The sequence below is a fragment of the Coturnix japonica genome, chromosome 37 (genome assembly GCF_054131305.1).
Source record: "Coturnix japonica strain WE chromosome 37, WE-NBRP24, whole genome shotgun sequence".
Classification (NCBI taxonomy): Eukaryota; Metazoa; Chordata; class Aves; order Galliformes; family Phasianidae; genus Coturnix; species Coturnix japonica.
This window is the reverse complement of record NC_140699.1, coordinates 216,289-234,788: the sequence shown is the minus strand read 5'-3', so window position 1 is coordinate 234,788 and position 18,500 is coordinate 216,289. Positions and strand designations below refer to the sequence as shown.

The window sequence follows — 18,500 nt, the reverse complement described above, 5'->3', positions numbered from 1 at the left end:
TTGCTGTTAGTAAAACTACTTAATATTTAATTAGTTGGACTAGGAAGATTATGGGATTTCTGTCACTGGAAGCTTTTAGGAAAGTTTCAGATGTTTTCTTTACATGTTTTACATGTAAAGACATAATATAGAATTAATTTATCTTATCCCTGTATGTTCCTTTTACTTTAGTAGAAAGTCTCAAAAACTGAAGTTACTTCCCACTCAGCAGACCTATTTCTAGTATGTATTTTTCATGAAGATAGGTTAACCAAAGCTCTGATTCAGTTGTTTGATTATTATGCATAAGTGAGGGAGGGCAATGATTCAGTATTTCAAACATTTTCCCACCAAAAAATAGAATTCTCAATATAGTGGCCTACTACAAATTTCTGGTATGATTTTGGATCTTCTCTTGGGCCTAATTTTAATTTGAGATAGAGTGCAATAGGAGGCATGCATACGACAACCTTTCCCACTGTGTGGACCAAGGGAAGGCTAAGGATGTGGGGTATTTGGGAGGTTTAAACAAAGCTTTTGATATACAGACTGTCCAGCAGACAGCTTATACAAGCATGTGAACAACTGGCTGATGGGTTGAACTCAAAGACCCATCATATACATGGGGTTACCATCAAGCTGGTGGCCGGTCAACAGTGTGGTTCCCTGTGATTGAATTTTAGTGTATTTCAATGGCTGTGGGTTTCAGTGTGGGTGTCCAACCTTTTGGCTTTCCTGGGCTACACTGAGTGAAGAGAGAGGCCTTGAAGGGGTTGAAGGCTGGATGGGGAGCCTGGGCAGCCTGATCTGGTGGCTGGCTAACAGCCCGTGGCAGGGGGTAGGAAATGGGCTGTAAAGGATCTTAAAAAGCACCTAAGCTGCTCTATCATTCTGTGAACTTTGCGAGTCCCTCACAAATCAGGATATTTGGTGTTTTCTCTGTTTATGCTGCTGGCCACAGCAGTTCTCTGCATTGGAACTTGAGAGACACCATTCCAACACCAGTCCTATTGCTTCCTCACATGAGAGATGAGGGACAGGCACTGATCTCTGCTTACAGCAGCAGAACCCGAGGGAACGTTGCTGTAGAGCACTGAATAACTCTCGTGCCCCGAGTCCAGGAACAGCAGCCGCCATTTCGGGCAGCGCCCACGTGCTGCGCGTTTTGCTCCGAGTAGAACCGAGGCAGAACAGCCGTGTAGTTCTCAATGTTATTTATTAACAACGATGGATGCTGCTAATGGTGCCGCGGGGGCGGCTTCTTTCGGGGTTGCGAAGTGCTCCAGGAGCTGCGGGCCCTCCTCTTCCTGGGGCGGCCGGACCTGCGGGCCAAGCCGTCCCTGCCCCGCTGGGCAGCGGTGGGGCTGCTGCTGCTGCTGCTGCAGGCCTGGGCTGAAGGTGCCGCTGCTGCCTCCCGTTGGGGGCTGCTGCTGCAGGCCTGGGCTGAAGGTGCCGCTGCTGCCTCCCGTTGGGGGCTGCTGCTGCAGGCCTGGGCTGAAGGTGCCGCTGCTGCCTCCCGTTGGGGCTCGTGCTCCTCCCCGGGGACGGGTGTAAGGCTGGGACCGGCGTCTGCATCCCTTGGAGCCGTGTGGGACGTGCCGGGGAGCTCCTCTTCTCCGTGCTCGGTGGGGCTGCCCGATGGAGCTGGGTGTGGGGCGGCCACGTCCCACAGGGAGGCTGTATCGTGGCTCTCTGCCTCGTACTCGGATGGCAGCGTGATGACACAGGGCAGAGAGCCATCTGCCCGCACTGCGAAGTGGATGGTACTCATGAGCCTCCTGCAGAGCGGGCAGGTGAATTTCCTCAAGGTCCACTGCAGGATGCAGCGGAGACAGAAGTGGTGCTCGCAGGGCACCACGTAGGTGTCAGGTCTTGCGTCTCGGCAGATGGCACAGAACTGCTCCTCCATGGCCACGTTCTGGGCTGGGCAGCAGGAGATGGAAATGTGCTCCCCTTCTGGAGTGAGTCCCAAATGCTGCAAGGAGATGCCATAGTCAGTTTGTGTCCTGGGGTAGGCAGCAGTTGTGGCCTGGTCCATCAGCCACCCCATTCCCTGCTGGCTGTAGATGCAGCCTTAGCAGCTCCCTGAACCCTGTGGCCACCCCAGGGATGTGACCCCCCATCTCTCACCTCCTCTGCCTCGACTGCGCTTTTTGGGACCCGGCTGCCTGATCCAGGCAGTGCCAGGGAAATACAGGGAATGTGGTGGGGTTGGGCACTGAGAACAGCTCCCAAAACCCCGCAGCACAAACCAAGAAAGCCTCGCTGGGTCTCTAGACCTCGCCAACGTGCTCAGCCAGACACCAGGAACAAGCTCGGCTGGGTCAGGCTCTGCTGCGCCCCAGTATGAGCAGTGCAGAGCTGTGAGGTCACAGTCCATTGCCCGGTGATGTCACACTCCATGACTTTATGGTGTCAAGACTCTTGCTTGGTCTTGTTCTGGGGAAGCCTGTTCAGCCTGAAAAGGCTAGAGACGAGTACTTTATCATGAGCAAAGTGATAGGACAAAGAGAATTGTTTTAGGTTGGATATCTGGAAGAACTTCTGAGCCTGGATACAGGCTGTCCAAGGCAGTTGTGGGTGCCCCATCTCTGGCAGTGCTCAAGGCTGGGCTGGGCGGAGCATGGAGTAGCCTGGCCCAATGGGAGGTGTCCCTGCCCATGCTGCCTTGCAACCTTAGATGAGCTGTAGGGTTCTTTCTGGACTGCTTTGTTAATATATGTTTAAGGAGTATTCACGTTTGTCCTGGTTTGCAAATTGAAAGTGAATTTTCTTGGTTTAGTATAGGTGTCATGAGAGTGATAAGCATTGTGAACATCCTCTTTGCTCTCTCTTTAAGCTTGCAGAGCTAGTGGCCAGTTTGCCATAGGATAGAATATGATGTGAGAGAAATCTGGAATCAAGTCTGCGAGGACAATGTTCTACCAACAGCTGTTGAAAATAAATATAACATCTGTCTTAATGTCAGAGAGGAGACAGAAACAAACCAAGTCCTGTAGTGCTCCAGATTCCTTCATGCGCTGACACAATTACCTGATGTGACTAAATTTAATCTTTCTAATGTGATTTTATTACTCAGTGGTAATCAGAAAGACAATAACTAAAATGCTCTTTTCTGCTTAGAAGTGACATCATTTTGAATCAAGCCGTGCTACTACTAAATAAGCTGAGTGAGAACTGAGTTTAGAGTGGGCAATGTCAAATCTGAAGTCAGTATGGGAACACTGCATAGTACACTGTAATACCTGTATTAAAGAAGTAGTTGCCAAGATAGTGATTACTTGCAGACATTTCATACTTCAACAGGTTTATGGAGAATTTAATATTTTCATATGCTTCAGTGTAAAGCCATCTGTCGCGGTGACAGAACAAAGTGCTGAGAACAAGACCAAACGTATGTTTGTGGAAGTGCTCTATGAAATGCTAACAAGAGAGACACGAGATACACTGCAGTATCTTATAACAAATGAGAGAGGGAATGAGAAAACGTAGCAGTCATATTCAATATTTACAATTACGATTCCTTTTCTAATTTCTCATTGTGATGAAGTGTTAAAAATGTCAATACAGATGGTGAAACAGGAAGCCTGAATAAAACACCTCTACCTATTGTAGTATTTTTCATTTCTGCTTTCTTTTCTGATAGTTTAAAGCTTGAATGTGGTGAGGGAAATGTATTTGTTATTCCTTATGTGGTTATTCATAGATCTGCTTCTGGACTTTTTAGAACAAATTAAACAGCCTCCAACACTCACAGGAGCTGAACTTTACAAGAACCTACTTCCCATCCCCCTGTTTGGGACAACTTTTTAGTGACGGCAGTATAAAAGAATGAATCACATTATAGTGTGTGAAGTTGGAAGGTGATATGGTGTGACTTTTAACATACCCCAAATATGGGGCACAGTGGGCTAGTGAGGAATACAAAGGGATTATAGAGTAAAAATGGTCCTGATATATCAAAAAGAAGGCAAGTGTCCAAGAAAAGTTACTTTGAATCTTTTGTCCGTGGTATGGCAACAAGCAAAATCCAGTTCTAAAGAATATATATGGTTGGATTTTTAGTTATAAGGTATAAAGAACATATTTTACAGGAATTCTGTTATCTCAGGTCTCCATTCTCTGTACAGCTCGAGTGACTGGGAGACAGGATTGAATGAGGTTCAGCCCTTGCATCAATCTGAATTTTCTAGGAAGTGCTTTTTATGTTTTAAAATGATAGACCACAAAAAGACACGTGCTGAAGGGTCATGGAGCAGGTTATGGTAGGATTCCCTCCCCCATTTGGGTATGATGCCTCAGCAGCCTTATGGGCCTGTCATGCAGTTTATTTTGTTCAAATTCCACATTGCCATGTGGGCAGACTTTTATCCTTTTTAGAAATATAATGTGCTATAATAATGCATTGATGTTCTTAATGAGGCTTATGAACTTGGAGGAGGTAAGAATACAAAAATAGTCCAGCAATACCTCTTGAGTCAGTAAATAGCAGAAGTATTTTAATATTGACAGTATTATGATGTTTTTGCATTAACTGGTTGTGTTCAGATCATATTGTTTGGAGTCAGACAATCTGAAAGATGTCGAATCATCCAGCTAAGTTAATCACTGCTGTGATATCCTTGAAGGAACAAACAAAATGTGAAATTAACAGTACCTCACCATTCTATTTTTTTCAGTTCAGATAAATATGCCATTTTTCAAATTTGAATTTAACAACAGTGACATCTTGTGGTTAACTAAAGAACCCCGTATCTTTTTCAGTATTGCAAAGGAAATGATGGAAACCACACAAATTTATCCAAGAGCTTAAGTCATGTGATGTGAATTATCAACCATTTCTGAAAGCTTTGCCAGAAAAAGACAGAGAACCCCATGTGGAGAAATACAACACCTTAATCAGATTTGAGCTTATTTCTATACCTCTGTTGGTTTTTGCAGGATGGGGCATTGCGTGCCAGGTAATTCAGATGAAGATCTGTGCAGCTGTCCCAGAAGCACATCTAGAACATCCCATAAGTTGACTCCATGTTGAGGAGATGAGTTTAATTCCTAAGGAAACAAGTTTTTTATATGAAAATATCACAATTCCATTTTGAACAGTCTTTAAATGTCTATGGATACTCAACTTCAATAACACACTGTGACAGTGATTTCTACCATTATATATATATTACCTATTGTGTTTGGAAAAATACTAACAGGTTGCAGAGGGAGCAGTGATGTCCCTCTGCTTTTCTGTTAATTTTCATTGCACGTTCTTTCACGGTAAAGAGAGTTGAACTTTCTAGTGCTCTCAACCATCTGTCGGTATTTATTTTGACTCTCCTTTTCCTTTAAAAAATAAGAAGCCTCAGTGTTATTTCTTTCTCAATAGACTATCCCGTCTACTTTTTTCCCTTCAGTTTTGATGAAAATGGTGAAAGGAGACCTGATATGCTGCCTAGTGTTAAATGATTGTGAAAGTTATTACATTCTTCCAGACAATTAAGTTAGATCAACATTAGCAAAATACACTTAAGGTATTGTTGCAGTTCCCAACTGTTACCAATATTGTTAGGGGAGCAAAAGATGGGAAGTTTTGTTCCAGGGAAGGATTGCTTTTATAGTAGCTTGTCATGTACTGCAGTTCCTGTGTTGTCTGTTGGTAATTAGAATTGCCAGTAGACCCTCCAGTTATTCCACAGGAAGTGCTACTGTTGAAGTATTTTAGTGTTTTTTCCCCTTGTAATAATGATTACTGCTGATGTTGTTATGATGCTCAGTGCAGCTGATGTGTACAATTTGCTATTGGAGAAACAATTTGAGATTTCCACCTCCCTCCCTCCCAAAGAGAAAAATGCCAAGCGCAGAGCTTAAAAACATGTCTTCAAGGAGTCTAAAGAGGAGCTTAGCTCTTTAGGATAGATTTAACTAACTTCTAATTCCTCTCCCTATTAAGTGCATTGAGAGGTGAAGGTTTCTTCTGTTTGCCATGGGCTATTAAATTCCTCATTGAGTTATTCTTTCACTTCCTTATGTTACTAGCCCATTCCTTCTGTTTTTTAAGCTGCTAGAAAGGTACACTTTATTAAGAACACTGTAGTAATGTTTAAAATTTTTTGCTGGCAAGAATAAAGCAAAGCTTCAAATACTGTTTACTACAGACGCACTTTTGATATTTACATGGAACATTCAAGGTTGGAAATGCTTCAGTGTTTATTATTAAGATTGTTGTTTTTTGGTATTGTGGAATAATTTGGTATTAAATGAAACACAAAAGCTATTTGACATGAAAAAGCATTTATCGTGCACTGGTTTATCTATTTCACAGTTTCTGTGGGGTGTCTTAAAGTGTGGCTTTACATCTGCATCTTTTACATACATAATTAATAGAGATATACAAGGAACTAGAAAGGAAAGGATGCTTTAAGTGAGATGGCTAAGCAGTTAAATGCTCATTGAATTGCAAACGGAGACCTTCTGGGGAGAAGGAAGGGTATTCATTTATAATAGGCGCAGGTAAAGAACTATTTTGGTGCAATTGTTTGTATTTTTCATCAGCTTCTCCCATGTGGGTCATGATTCCAGTACACAGTCTTGTAATCTCCTGCAGTGGCAATGATTCAACTTAAAAATCAATAGGGCATGAGGTGTTTCAAGTTCTCATTATTGTAATGTGTCAACATCACTTCAGTGACCCCAGAGCCCTATGTTGGCTGATTTGTTCTCTGATTTATTGTGCAATCTTGTAGGGCAGGCTATAATTTCTCTTGGAACCAGAAACTCTACATTTATGGTTGGTGTCCCGGTCTCCAGTCGTTAGGATGTTCGGAGATAATCAATATCTGTGTTTGCTACTAAGGGTGAATGAAGTTGTCAAGCAGTTAAATTACAGGGATTACAAACAAAAGAATATTGTTACAGCTTAGCAGACCAGGAAATGTTTTTATTTAAATTTTCATTCTCTATCAACACAACAGATGTTTTTTATAGCTTAGCACTGTCATAACTTATACACCCCTCTATGCCTATGATTTTCATATCTTAAATTTTATACTTTGAAGTAATTACCATACCACTTTGGTTTCATATTATCTGTGTTCTTTTATGAATCTTTTCATCTCCTGTGTACCTTCCCAAACCTAATAACTTGATCAACAGGAAAACATTTGAATTGCTGAAACTGAATAAAGTGATTGTGGCTTCAATGCATAACACTTAAAGCAGTGTTGCCGATTTGTTGGTTTTCTTCTTCCTCCCCTCCATCAAAATTTCAATGTTTTTTTACAGCGATCGACGTGTTGCAAGTGGTAATGTTGTATTCTCTATGGATCTATTCTGGGCAATATCATACCTATCAATATGTTTAGTACGTGCCTCAAAACTGAGGTAGCTGAGCACAACTGCAAGCTCTTAAGATTTTCAGTTCATTGACTTTTATGCTTCATGTGTTAATCGGAGCATAATGCAATGCTCTTGAAGTGTAATATATAACATTTCAAGAAGTGATGACCAATTATCTTCAGTTCTTCAGTTTTGATTACGTGGAGCTTTATCTCCTGAAGTTTCTTGAGATGTTTTGGTGGACTCTTATTGCAGTATTTAATAATAGAACTACAAGAAAACCTTCAAACAGTACGTGTTGTAGAACTAGTAATAATTACAGAACAAGAATGTAGAATTCCAGAAAATGAGCTTCATGTTTTTTCTTTCAAGCACATAATTGTGGTCCTTTGACCATTAGGAAGTTCTATGCCAAAGTGCATTTGGCAACAGCTTCCCATGTTTAACTTAGGGAACGTAAAAAGCCTGTAAGACGCATGGATGCACTTGAGCTCAAGCTGAAGTCCAGCTTTTGTGAAGGTAACTTCACATTATATTTTGAAGCAGAGCTTGAGATGATCATTTTTGTGACTCTTTCAAGGGTGCCTCTTCTGTGTTGAGTGCCTGAGCTTCCCTTTTCTGTGGGAGTCATTCATTGCATGGTTCTTCTCTTCCTGTATCCCAGGACAGGAAGACTTTTGACTCCTACTGGAGAAAGGAAAAGAAGGACATCCGATCTACACTTGTGTGTTAATTCTTGTATTTTTGGGAGCGGGTCTTATTTCATGAATCTTACCAACATTTAGTTTCCATAGAACTGTAGTGCTTCAAGGCCCGCAGCAGAAACGCTTGTGTTCTTCCATCTGTCCATTGCTCTTCGGATTCAGGAGGAATGCTAAAGCAGGTTAGCAGATTGTCAATTAAGTGAAAAATACCTGGCATCTGGAAATACACAAAGTAGGTAGAAGCACACCATCTGTATATTTTATGCCTTTTGGAAAAGTGATGACTGGGAACTCTTTCTCCAGTATGCATATACTCACATTTAATATTTTCTTCTTTCTGTAATACTTACTTCAATAGAGCTTTCTGCTTAGCAGTTCAGAACTTACAGCTTACCTAATAAGAATCCATCAGGCAGCGTATAAATGTATGTGAGTCTTAAATTGAATCAATGTGAAATTAGGCAGTTTCTAAAAGTTATTTGAAACGTTATGAGCCATAACTCAAATCCAAGATCAGCAATTTTCATTGTTTTGTAGCAGCAATTTTGCAGCTAGATAAATAAATGTTATCTTATTGTGTGTGTGTTTTTGTGTTAGAAAGTTAATAATTCTCAAGAGTCTTTGGGTTTTGTCCTCCATTCTCTTACCCAAACCATCACTTTTAATTGTAGTGTCTGGAACTTGTTTCTTTCTAACTCATGCCAGGTAATCTGAAGGCACGCTACAGAAATCCTTAGTGCTTAAAAATCTCACTCGCAAAATTATGAACGTGTAGGTATTATTATTACTCAATAGGTTGTTACTCAGTCTCATTAAGGAGAGGTTGACTTATCAGTGAACATCAATGCATGCACAATGCATGCACAGTTGGTGTTGGCAGTTGGTGTTGGCAGTTGGTGTTGGCAGTTGGTGTTGGCAGTTGGTGTTGGCAGTTGGTGTTGGCAGTTGGTGTTGGCAGTTGGTGCCGGCAGTTGGTGTTGGCAGTTGGTGTTGGCAGTTGGTGCCGGCAGTTGGTGCCGGCAGTTGGTGCCGGCAGTTGGTGTTGGCAGTTGGTGCCGGCAGTTGGTGCCGGCAGTGTGATAAAGCCACCAGGGAGACAAGACTGCTGATAAAAAATACTCATCCCTCATTTCTCAATGCAATCTGCCATTGATCCATCATAATAACGTGGACAGCTTAATTTAAATTCAGACTTGAAAAACATCTCCACGTCTCTACTTCCTTTACGGTACAAATTAACAACACAATAGCCTAAATAAATCCTAAGCCCTACATATTCACTATGCCCAAATGTGACAGTGGAGGCTGAGGGTTCTTTTAAATTATTTTAGAAATTTAACAAATTTTATCAATATTTTAATAAAGCTGGTAACATGGATGGAAAGAAAGTAATAGCGTTACAACTTTGGTGTTTCATTTTGGCATTTTAAAAGGAATCATTCCTTTTTTTCCTACTCAGAAATTTCCCTTTTAGTTTCCTGCATGAAGGAGAACTAGAAGAATAAATTTGACTTGAGTTAGTATCAGATGTTTTATTTGATCTCTCAACATTACAGGCAGTAGACTATTTTTCTTTGAAGAGATTTTAAAGTTCTATTTTTTTTTGGAGGTAACAGCATTGATGTTTTCTTCTCCGTGTCTGCAGTGAGGAAGACATGAATCTATGGACTTTAATTGCAACAAGAGAAAAAATAGGTATTAGGAAGACTTGCTGTTAGTAAAACTACTTAATATTTAATTAGTTGGACTAGGAAGATTATGGGATTTCTGTCACTGGAAGCTTTTAGGAAAGTTTCAGATGTTTTCTTTACATGTTTTACATGTAAAGACATAATATAGAATTAATTTATCTTATCCCTGTATGTTCCTTTTACTTTAGTAGAAAGTCTCAAAAACTGAAGTTACTTCCCACTCAGCAGACCTATTTCTAGTATGTATTTTTCATGAAGATAGGTTAACCAAAGCTCTGATTCAGTTGTTTGATTATTATGCATAAGTGAGGGAGGGCAATGATTCAGTATTTCAAACATTTTCCCACCAAAAAATAGAATTCTCAATATAGTGGCCTACTACAAATTTCTGGTATGATTTTGGATCTTCTCTTGGGCCTAATTTTAATTTGAGATAGAGTGCAATAGGAGGCATGCATACGACAACCTTTCCCACTGTGTGGACCAAGGGAAGGCTAAGGATGTGGGGTATTTGGGAGGTTTAAACAAAGCTTTTGATATACAGACTGTCCAGCAGACAGCTTATACAAGCATGTGAACAACTGGCTGATGGGTTGAACTCAAAGACCCATCATATACATGGGGTTACCATCAAGCTGGTGGCCGGTCAACAGTGTGGTTCCCTGTGATTGAATTTTAGTGTATTTCAATGGCTGTGGGTTTCAGTGTGGGTGTCCAACCTTTTGGCTTTCCTGGGCTACACTGAGTGAAGAGAGAGGCCTTGAAGGGGTTGAAGGCTGGATGGGGAGCCTGGGCAGCCTGATCTGGTGGCTGGCTAACAGCCCGTGGCAGGGGGTAGGAAATGGGCTGTAAAGGATCTTAAAAAGCACCTAAGCTGCTCTATCATTCTGTGAACTTTGCGAGTCCCTCACAAATCAGGATATTTGGTGTTTTCTCTGTTTATGCTGCTGGCCACAGCAGTTCTCTGCATTGGAACTTGAGAGACACCATTCCAACACCAGTCCTATTGCTTCCTCACATGAGAGATGAGGGACAGGCACTGATCTCTGCTTACAGCAGCAGAACCCGAGGGAACGTTGCTGTAGAGCACTGAATAACTCTCGTGCCCCGAGTCCAGGAACAGCAGCCGCCATTTCGGGCAGCGCCCACGTGCTGCGCGTTTTGCTCCGAGTAGAACCGAGGCAGAACAGCCGTGTAGTTCTCAATGTTATTTATTAACAACGATGGATGCTGCTAATGGTGCCGCGGGGGCGGCTTCTTTCGGGGTTGCGAAGTGCTCCAGGAGCTGCGGGCCCTCCTCTTCCTGGGGCGGCCGGACCTGCGGGCCAAGCCGTCCCTGCCCCGCTGGGCAGCGGTGGGGCTGCTGCTGCTGCTGCTGCAGGCCTGGGCTGAAGGTGCCGCTGCTGCCTCCCGTTGGGGGCTGCTGCTGCAGGCCTGGGCTGAAGGTGCCGCTGCTGCCTCCCGTTGGGGGCTGCTGCTGCAGGCCTGGGCTGAAGGTGCCGCTGCTGCCTCCCGTTGGGGCTCGTGCTCCTCCCCGGGGACGGGTGTAAGGCTGGGACCGGCGTCTGCATCCCTTGGAGCCGTGTGGGACGTGCCGGGGAGCTCCTCTTCTCCGTGCTCGGTGGGGCTGCCCGATGGAGCTGGGTGCGGGGCGGCCACGTCCCACAGGGAGGCTGTATCGTGGCTCTCTGCCTCGTACTCGGATGGCAGCGTGATGACACAGGGCAGAGAGCCATCTGCCCGCACTGCGAAGTGGATGGTACTCATGAGCCTCCTGCAGAGCGGGCAGGTGAATTTCCTCAAGGTCCACTGCAGGATGCAGCGGAGACAGAAGTGGTGCTCGCAGGGCACCACGTAGGTGTCAGGTCTTGCGTCTCGGCAGATGGCACAGAACTGCTCCTCCATGGCCACGTTCTGGGCTGGGCAGCAGGAGATGGAAATGTGCTCCCCTTCTGGAGTGAGTCCCAAATGCTGCAAGGAGATGCCATAGTCAGTTTGTGTCCTGGGGTAGGCAGCAGTTGTGGCCTGGTCCATCAGCCACCCCATTCCCTGCTGGCTGTAGATGCAGCCTTAGCAGCTCCCTGAACCCTGTGGCCACCCCAGGGATGTGACCCCCCATCTCTCACCTCCTCTGCCTCGACTGCGCTTTTTGGGACCCGGCTGCCTGATCCAGGCAGTGCCAGGGAAATACAGGGAATGTGGTGGGGTTGGGCACTGAGAACAGCTCCCAAAACCCCGCAGCACAAACCAAGAAAGCCTCGCTGGGTCTCTAGACCTCGCCAACGTGCTCAGCCAGACACCAGGAACAAGCTCGGCTGGGTCAGGCTCTGCTGCGCCCCAGTATGAGCAGTGCAGAGCTGTGAGGTCACAGTCCATTGCCCGGTGATGTCACACTCCATGACTTTATGGTGTCAAGACTCTTGCTTGGTCTTGTTCTGGGGAAGCCTGTTCAGCCTGAAAAGGCTAGAGACGAGTACTTTATCATGAGCAAAGTGATAGGACAAAGAGAATTGTTTTAGGTTGGATATCTGGAAGAACTTCTGAGCCTGGATACAGGCTGTCCAAGGCAGTTGTGGGTGCCCCATCTCTGGCAGTGCTCAAGGCTGGGCTGGGCGGAGCATGGAGTAGCCTGGCCCAATGGGAGGTGTCCCTGCCCATGCTGCCTTGCAACCTTAGATGAGCTGTAGGGTTCTTTCTGGACTGCTTTGTTAATATATGTTTAAGGAGTATTCACGTTTGTCCTGGTTTGCAAATTGAAAGTGAATTTTCTTGGTTTAGTATAGGTGTCATGAGAGTGATAAGCATTGTGAACATCCTCTTTGCTCTCTCTTTAAGCTTGCAGAGCTAGTGGCCAGTTTGCCATAGGATAGAATATGATGTGAGAGAAATCTGGAATCAAGTCTGCGAGGACAATGTTCTACCAACAGCTGTTGAAAATAAATATAACATCTGTCTTAATGTCAGAGAGGAGACAGAAACAAACCAAGTCCTGTAGTGCTCCAGATTCCTTCATGCGCTGACACAATTACCTGATGTGACTAAATTTAATCTTTCTAATGTGATTTTATTACTCAGTGGTAATCAGAAAGACAATAACTAAAATGCTCTTTTCTGCTTAGAAGTGACATCATTTTGAATCAAGCCGTGCTACTACTAAATAAGCTGAGTGAGAACTGAGTTTAGAGTGGGCAATGTCAAATCTGAAGTCAGTATGGGAACACTGCATAGTACACTGTAATACCTGTATTAAAGAAGTAGTTGCCAAGATAGTGATTACTTGCAGACATTTCATACTTCAACAGGTTTATGGAGAATTTAATATTTTCATATGCTTCAGTGTAAAGCCATCTGTCGCGGTGACAGAACAAAGTGCTGAGAACAAGACCAAACGTATGTTTGTGGAAGTGCTCTATGAAATGCTAACAAGAGAGACACGAGATACACTGCAGTATCTTATAACAAATGAGAGAGGGAATGAGAAAACGTAGCAGTCATATTCAATATTTACAATTACGATTCCTTTTCTAATTTCTCATTGTGATGAAGTGTTAAAAATGTCAATACAGATGGTGAAACAGGAAGCCTGAATAAAACACCTCTACCTATTGTAGTATTTTTCATTTCTGCTTTCTTTTCTGATAGTTTAAAGCTTGAATGTGGTGAGGGAAATGTATTTGTTATTCCTTATGTGGTTATTCATAGATCTGCTTCTGGACTTTTTAGAACAAATTAAACAGCCTCCAACACTCACAGGAGCTGAACTTTACAAGAACCTACTTCCCATCCCCCTGTTTGGGACAACTTTTTAGTGACGGCAGTATAAAAGAATGAATCACATTATAGTGTGTGAAGTTGGAAGGTGATATGGTGTGACTTTTAACATACCCCAAATATGGGGCACAGTGGGCTAGTGAGGAATACAAAGGGATTATAGAGTAAAAATGGTCCTGATATATCAAAAAGAAGGCAAGTGTTCAAGAAAAGTTACTTTGAATCTTTTGTCCGTGGTATGGCAACAAGCAAAATCCAGTTCTAAAGAATATATATGGTTGGATTTTTAGTTATAAGGTATAAAGAACATATTTTACAGGAATTCTGTTATCTCAGGTCTCCATTCTCTGTACAGCTCGAGTGACTGGGAGACAGGATTGAATGAGGTTCAGCCCTTGCATCAATCTGAATTTTCTAGGAAGTGCTTTTTATGTTTTAAAATGATAGACCACAAAAAGACACGTGCTGAAGGGTCATGGAGCAGGTTATGGTAGGATTCCCTCCCCCATTTGGGTATGATGCCTCAGCAGCCTTATGGGCCTGTCATGCAGTTTATTTTGTTCAAATTCCACATTGCCATGTGGGCAGACTTTTATCCTTTTTAGAAATATAATGTGCTATAATAATGCATTGATGTTCTTAATGAGGCTTATGAACTTGGAGGAGGTAAGAATACAAAAATAGTCCAGCAATACCTCTTGAGTCAGTAAATAGCAGAAGTATTTTAATATTGACAGTATTATGATGTTTTTGCATTAACTGGTTGTGTTCAGATCATATTGTTTGGAGTCAGACAATCTGAAAGATGTCGAATCATCCAGCTAAGTTAATCACTGCTGTGATATCCTTGAAGGAACAAACAAAATGTGAAATTAACAGTACCTCACCATTCTATTTTTTTCAGTTCAGATAAATATGCCATTTTTCAAATTTGAATTTAACAACAGTGACATCTTGTGGTTAACTAAAGAACCCCGTATCTTTTTCAGTATTGCAAAGGAAATGATGGAAACCACACAAATTTATCCAAGAGCTTAAGTCATGTGATGTGAATTATCAACCATTTCTGAAAGCTTTGCCAGAAAAAGACAGAGAACCCCATGTGGAGAAATACAACACCTTAATCAGATTTGAGCTTATTTCTATACCTCTGTTGGTTTTTGCAGGATGGGGCATTGCGTGCCAGGTAATTCAGATGAAGATCTGTGCAGCTGTCCCAGAAGCACATCTAGAACATCCCATAAGTTGACTCCATGTTGAGGAGATGAGTTTAATTCCTAAGGAAACAAGTTTTTTATATGAAAATATCACAATTCCATTTTGAACAGTCTTTAAATGTCTATGGATACTCAACTTCAATAACACACTGTGACAGTGATTTCTACCATTATATATATATTACCTATTGTGTTTGGAAAAATACTAACAGGTTGCAGAGGGAGCAGTGATGTCCCTCTGCTTTTCTGTTAATTTTCATTGCACGTTCTTTCACGGTAAAGAGAGTTGAACTTTCTAGTGCTCTCAACCATCTGTCGGTATTTATTTTGACTCTCCTTTTCCTTTAAAAAATAAGAAGCCTCAGTGTTATTTCTTTCTCAATAGACTATCCCGTCTACTTTTTTCCCTTCAGTTTTGATGAAAATGGTGAAAGGAGACCTGATATGCTGCCTAGTGTTAAATGATTGTGAAAGTTATTACATTCTTCCAGACAATTAAGTTAGATCAACATTAGCAAAATACACTTAAGGTATTGTTGCAGTTCCCAACTGTTACCAATATTGTTAGGGGAGCAAAAGATGGGAAGTTTTGTTCCAGGGAAGGATTGCTTTTATAGTAGCTTGTCATGTACTGCAGTTCCTGTGTTGTCTGTTGGTAATTAGAATTGCCAGTAGACCCTCCAGTTATTCCACAGGAAGTGCTACTGTTGAAGTATTTTAGTGTTTTTTCCCCTTGTAATAATGATTACTGCTGATGTTGTTATGATGCTCAGTGCAGCTGATGTGTACAATTTGCTATTGGAGAAACAATTTGAGATTTCCACCTCCCTCCCTCCCAAAGAGAAAAATGCCAAGCGCAGAGCTTAAAAACATGTCTTCAAGGAGTCTAAAGAGGAGCTTAGCTCTTTAGGATAGATTTAACTAACTTCTAATTCCTCTCCCTATTAAGTGCATTGAGAGGTGAAGGTTTCTTCTGTTTGCCATGGGCTATTAAATTCCTCATTGAGTTATTCTTTCACTTCCTTATGTTACTAGCCCATTCCTTCTGTTTTTTAAGCTGCTAGAAAGGTACACTTTATTAAGAACACTGTAGTAATGTTTAAAATTTTTTGCTGGCAAGAATAAAGCAAAGCTTCAAATACTGTTTACTACAGACGCACTTTTGATATTTACATGGAACATTCAAGGTTGGAAATGCTTCAGTGTTTATTATTAAGATTGTTGTTTTTTGGTATTGTGGAATAATTTGGTATTAAATGAAACACAAAAGCTATTTGACATGAAAAAGCATTTATCGTGCACTGGTTTATCTATTTCACAGTTTCTGTGGGGTGTCTTAAAGTGTGGCTTTACATCTGCATCTTTTACATACATAATTAATAGAGATATACAAGGAACTAGAAAGGAAAGGATGCTTTAAGTGAGATGGCTAAGCAGTTAAATGCTCATTGAATTGCAAACGGAGACCTTCTGGGGAGAAGGAAGGGTATTCATTTATAATAGGCGCAGGTAAAGAACTATTTTGGTGCAATTGTTTGTATTTTTCATCAGCTTCTCCCATGTGGGTCATGATTCCAGTACACAGTCTTGTAATCTCCTGCAGTGGCAATGATTCAACTTAAAAATCAATAGGGCACGAGGTGTTTCAAGTTCTCATTATTGTAATGTGTCAACATCACTTCAGTGACCCCAGAGCCCTATGTTGGCTGATTTGTTCTCTGATTTATTGTGCAATCTTGTAGGGCAGGCTATAATTTCTCTTGGAACCAGAAACTCTACATTTATGGTTGGTGTCCCGGTCTCCAGTCGTTAGGATGTTCGGAGATAATCAATATCTGTGTTTGCTACTAAGGGTGAATGAAGTTGTCAAGCAGTTAAATTACAGGGATTACAAACAAAAGAATATTGTTACAGCTTAGCAGACCAGGAAATGTTTTTATTTAAATTTTCATTCTCTATCAACACAACAGATGTTTTTTATAGCTTAGCACTGTCATAACTTATACACCCCTCTATGCCTATGATTTTCATATCTTAAATTTTATACTTTGAAGTAATTACCATACCACTTTGGTTTCATATTATCTGTGTTCTTTTATGAATCTTTTCATCTCCTGTGTACCTTCCCAAACCTAATAACTTGATCAACAGGAAAACATTTGAATTGCTGAAACTGAATAAAGTGATTGTGGCTTCAATGCATAACACTTAAAGCAGTGTTGCCGATTTGTTGGTTTTCTTCTTCCTCCCCTCCATCAAAATTTCAATGTTTTTTTACAGCGATCGACGTGTTGCAAGTGGTAATGTTGTATTCTCTATGGATCTATTCTGGGCAATATCATACCTATCAATATGTTTAGTACGTGCCTCAAAACTGAGGTAGCTGAGCACAACTGCAAGCTCTTAAGATTTTCAGTTCATTGACTTTTATGCTTCATGTGTTAATCGGAGCATAATGCAATGCTCTTGAAGTGTAATATATAACATTTCAAGAAGTGATGACCAATTATCTTCAGTTCTTCAGTTTTGATTACGTGGAGCTTTATCTCCTGAAGTTTCTTGAGATGTTTTGGTGGACTCTTATTGCAGTATTTAATAATAGAACTACAAGAAAACCTTCAAACAGTACGTGTTGTAGAACTAGTAATAATTACAGAACAAGAATGTAGAATTCCAGAAAATGAGCTTCATGTTTTTTCTTTCAAGCACATAATTGTGGTCCTTTGACCATTAGGAAGTTCTATGCCAAAGTGCATTTGGCAACAGCTTCCCATGTTTAACTTAGGGAACGTAAAAAGCCTGTAAGACGCATGGATGCACTTGAGCTCAAGCTGAAGTCCAGCTTTTGTGAAGGTAACTTCACATTATATTTTGAAGCAGAGCTTGAGATGATCATTTTTGTGACTCTTTCAAGGGTGCCTCTTCTGTGTTGAGTGCCTGAGCTTCCCTTTTCTGTGGGAGTCATTCATTGCATGGTTCTTCTCTTCCTGTATCCCAGGACAGGAAGACTTTTGACTCCTACTGGAGAAAGGAAAAGAAGGACATCCGATCTACACTTGTGTGTTAATTCTTGTATTTTTGGGAGCGGGTCTTATTTCATGAATCTCACCAACATTTAGTTTCCATAGAACTGTAGTGCTTCAAGGCCCGCAGCAGAAACGCTTGTGTTCTTCCATCTGTCCATTGCTCTTCGGATTCAGGAGGAATGCTAAAGCAGGTTAGCAGATTGTCAATTAAGTGAAAAATACCTGGCATCTGGAAATACACAAAGTAGGTAGAAGCACACCATCTGTATATTTTATGCCTTTTGGAAAAGTGATGACTGGGAACTCTTTCTCCAGTATGCATATACTCACATTTAATATTTTCTTCTTTCTGTAATACTTACTTCAATAGAGCTTTCTGCTTAGCAGTTCAGAACTTACAGCTTACCTAATAAGAATCCATCAGGCAGCGTATAAATGTATGTGAGTCTTAAATTGAATCAATGTGAAATTAGGCAGTTTCTAAAAGTTATTTGAAACGTTATGAGCCATAACTCAAATCCAAGATCAGCAATTTTCATTGTTTTGTAGCAGCAATTTTGCAGCTAGATAAATAAATGTTATCTTATTGTGTGTGTGTTTTTGTGTTAGAAAGTTAATAATTCTCAAGAGTCTTTGGGTTTTGTCCTCCATTCTCTTACCCAAACCATCACTTTTAATTGTAGTGTCTGGAACTTGTTTCTTTCTAACTCATGCCAGGTAATCTGAAGGCACGCTACAGAAATCCTTAGTGCTTAAAAATCTCACTCGCAAAATTATGAACGTGTA

The 18,500-nt window shown here is 41.6% G+C and overlaps 3 protein-coding genes across 3 annotated transcripts in view; 1 reads left to right on the top strand and 2 right to left on the bottom strand.

Annotated features, from left to right (window-relative positions):
- Positions 1-18,500, top strand: part of LOC146754817 (obscurin-like) — a gene marked incomplete at its 3' end in the record, with an annotated part of 206,275 nt that overhangs the window by 20,740 nt on the left and 167,035 nt on the right. The window lies entirely within an intron of this gene.
- LOC146754821 (uncharacterized) lies at positions 1,095-3,712 on the bottom strand. Its single transcript, XM_085526458.1, has 2 exons — positions 2,110-3,712; positions 1,095-1,954 (listed from the first exon to the last, which is right to left on the bottom strand). Exon 2 carries the CDS (start codon positions 1,886-1,888, stop codon positions 1,217-1,219), a length of 672 nt encoding a protein of 223 aa, XP_085382584.1. The 5' UTR covers positions 1,889-1,954; positions 2,110-3,712; the 3' UTR covers positions 1,095-1,216.
- LOC146754820 (uncharacterized) lies at positions 10,819-16,228 on the bottom strand. Its single transcript, XM_085526518.1, has 2 exons — positions 11,827-16,228; positions 10,819-11,671 (listed from the first exon to the last, which is right to left on the bottom strand). Exon 2 carries the CDS (start codon positions 11,603-11,605, stop codon positions 10,934-10,936), a length of 672 nt encoding a protein of 223 aa, XP_085382644.1. The 5' UTR covers positions 11,606-11,671; positions 11,827-16,228; the 3' UTR covers positions 10,819-10,933.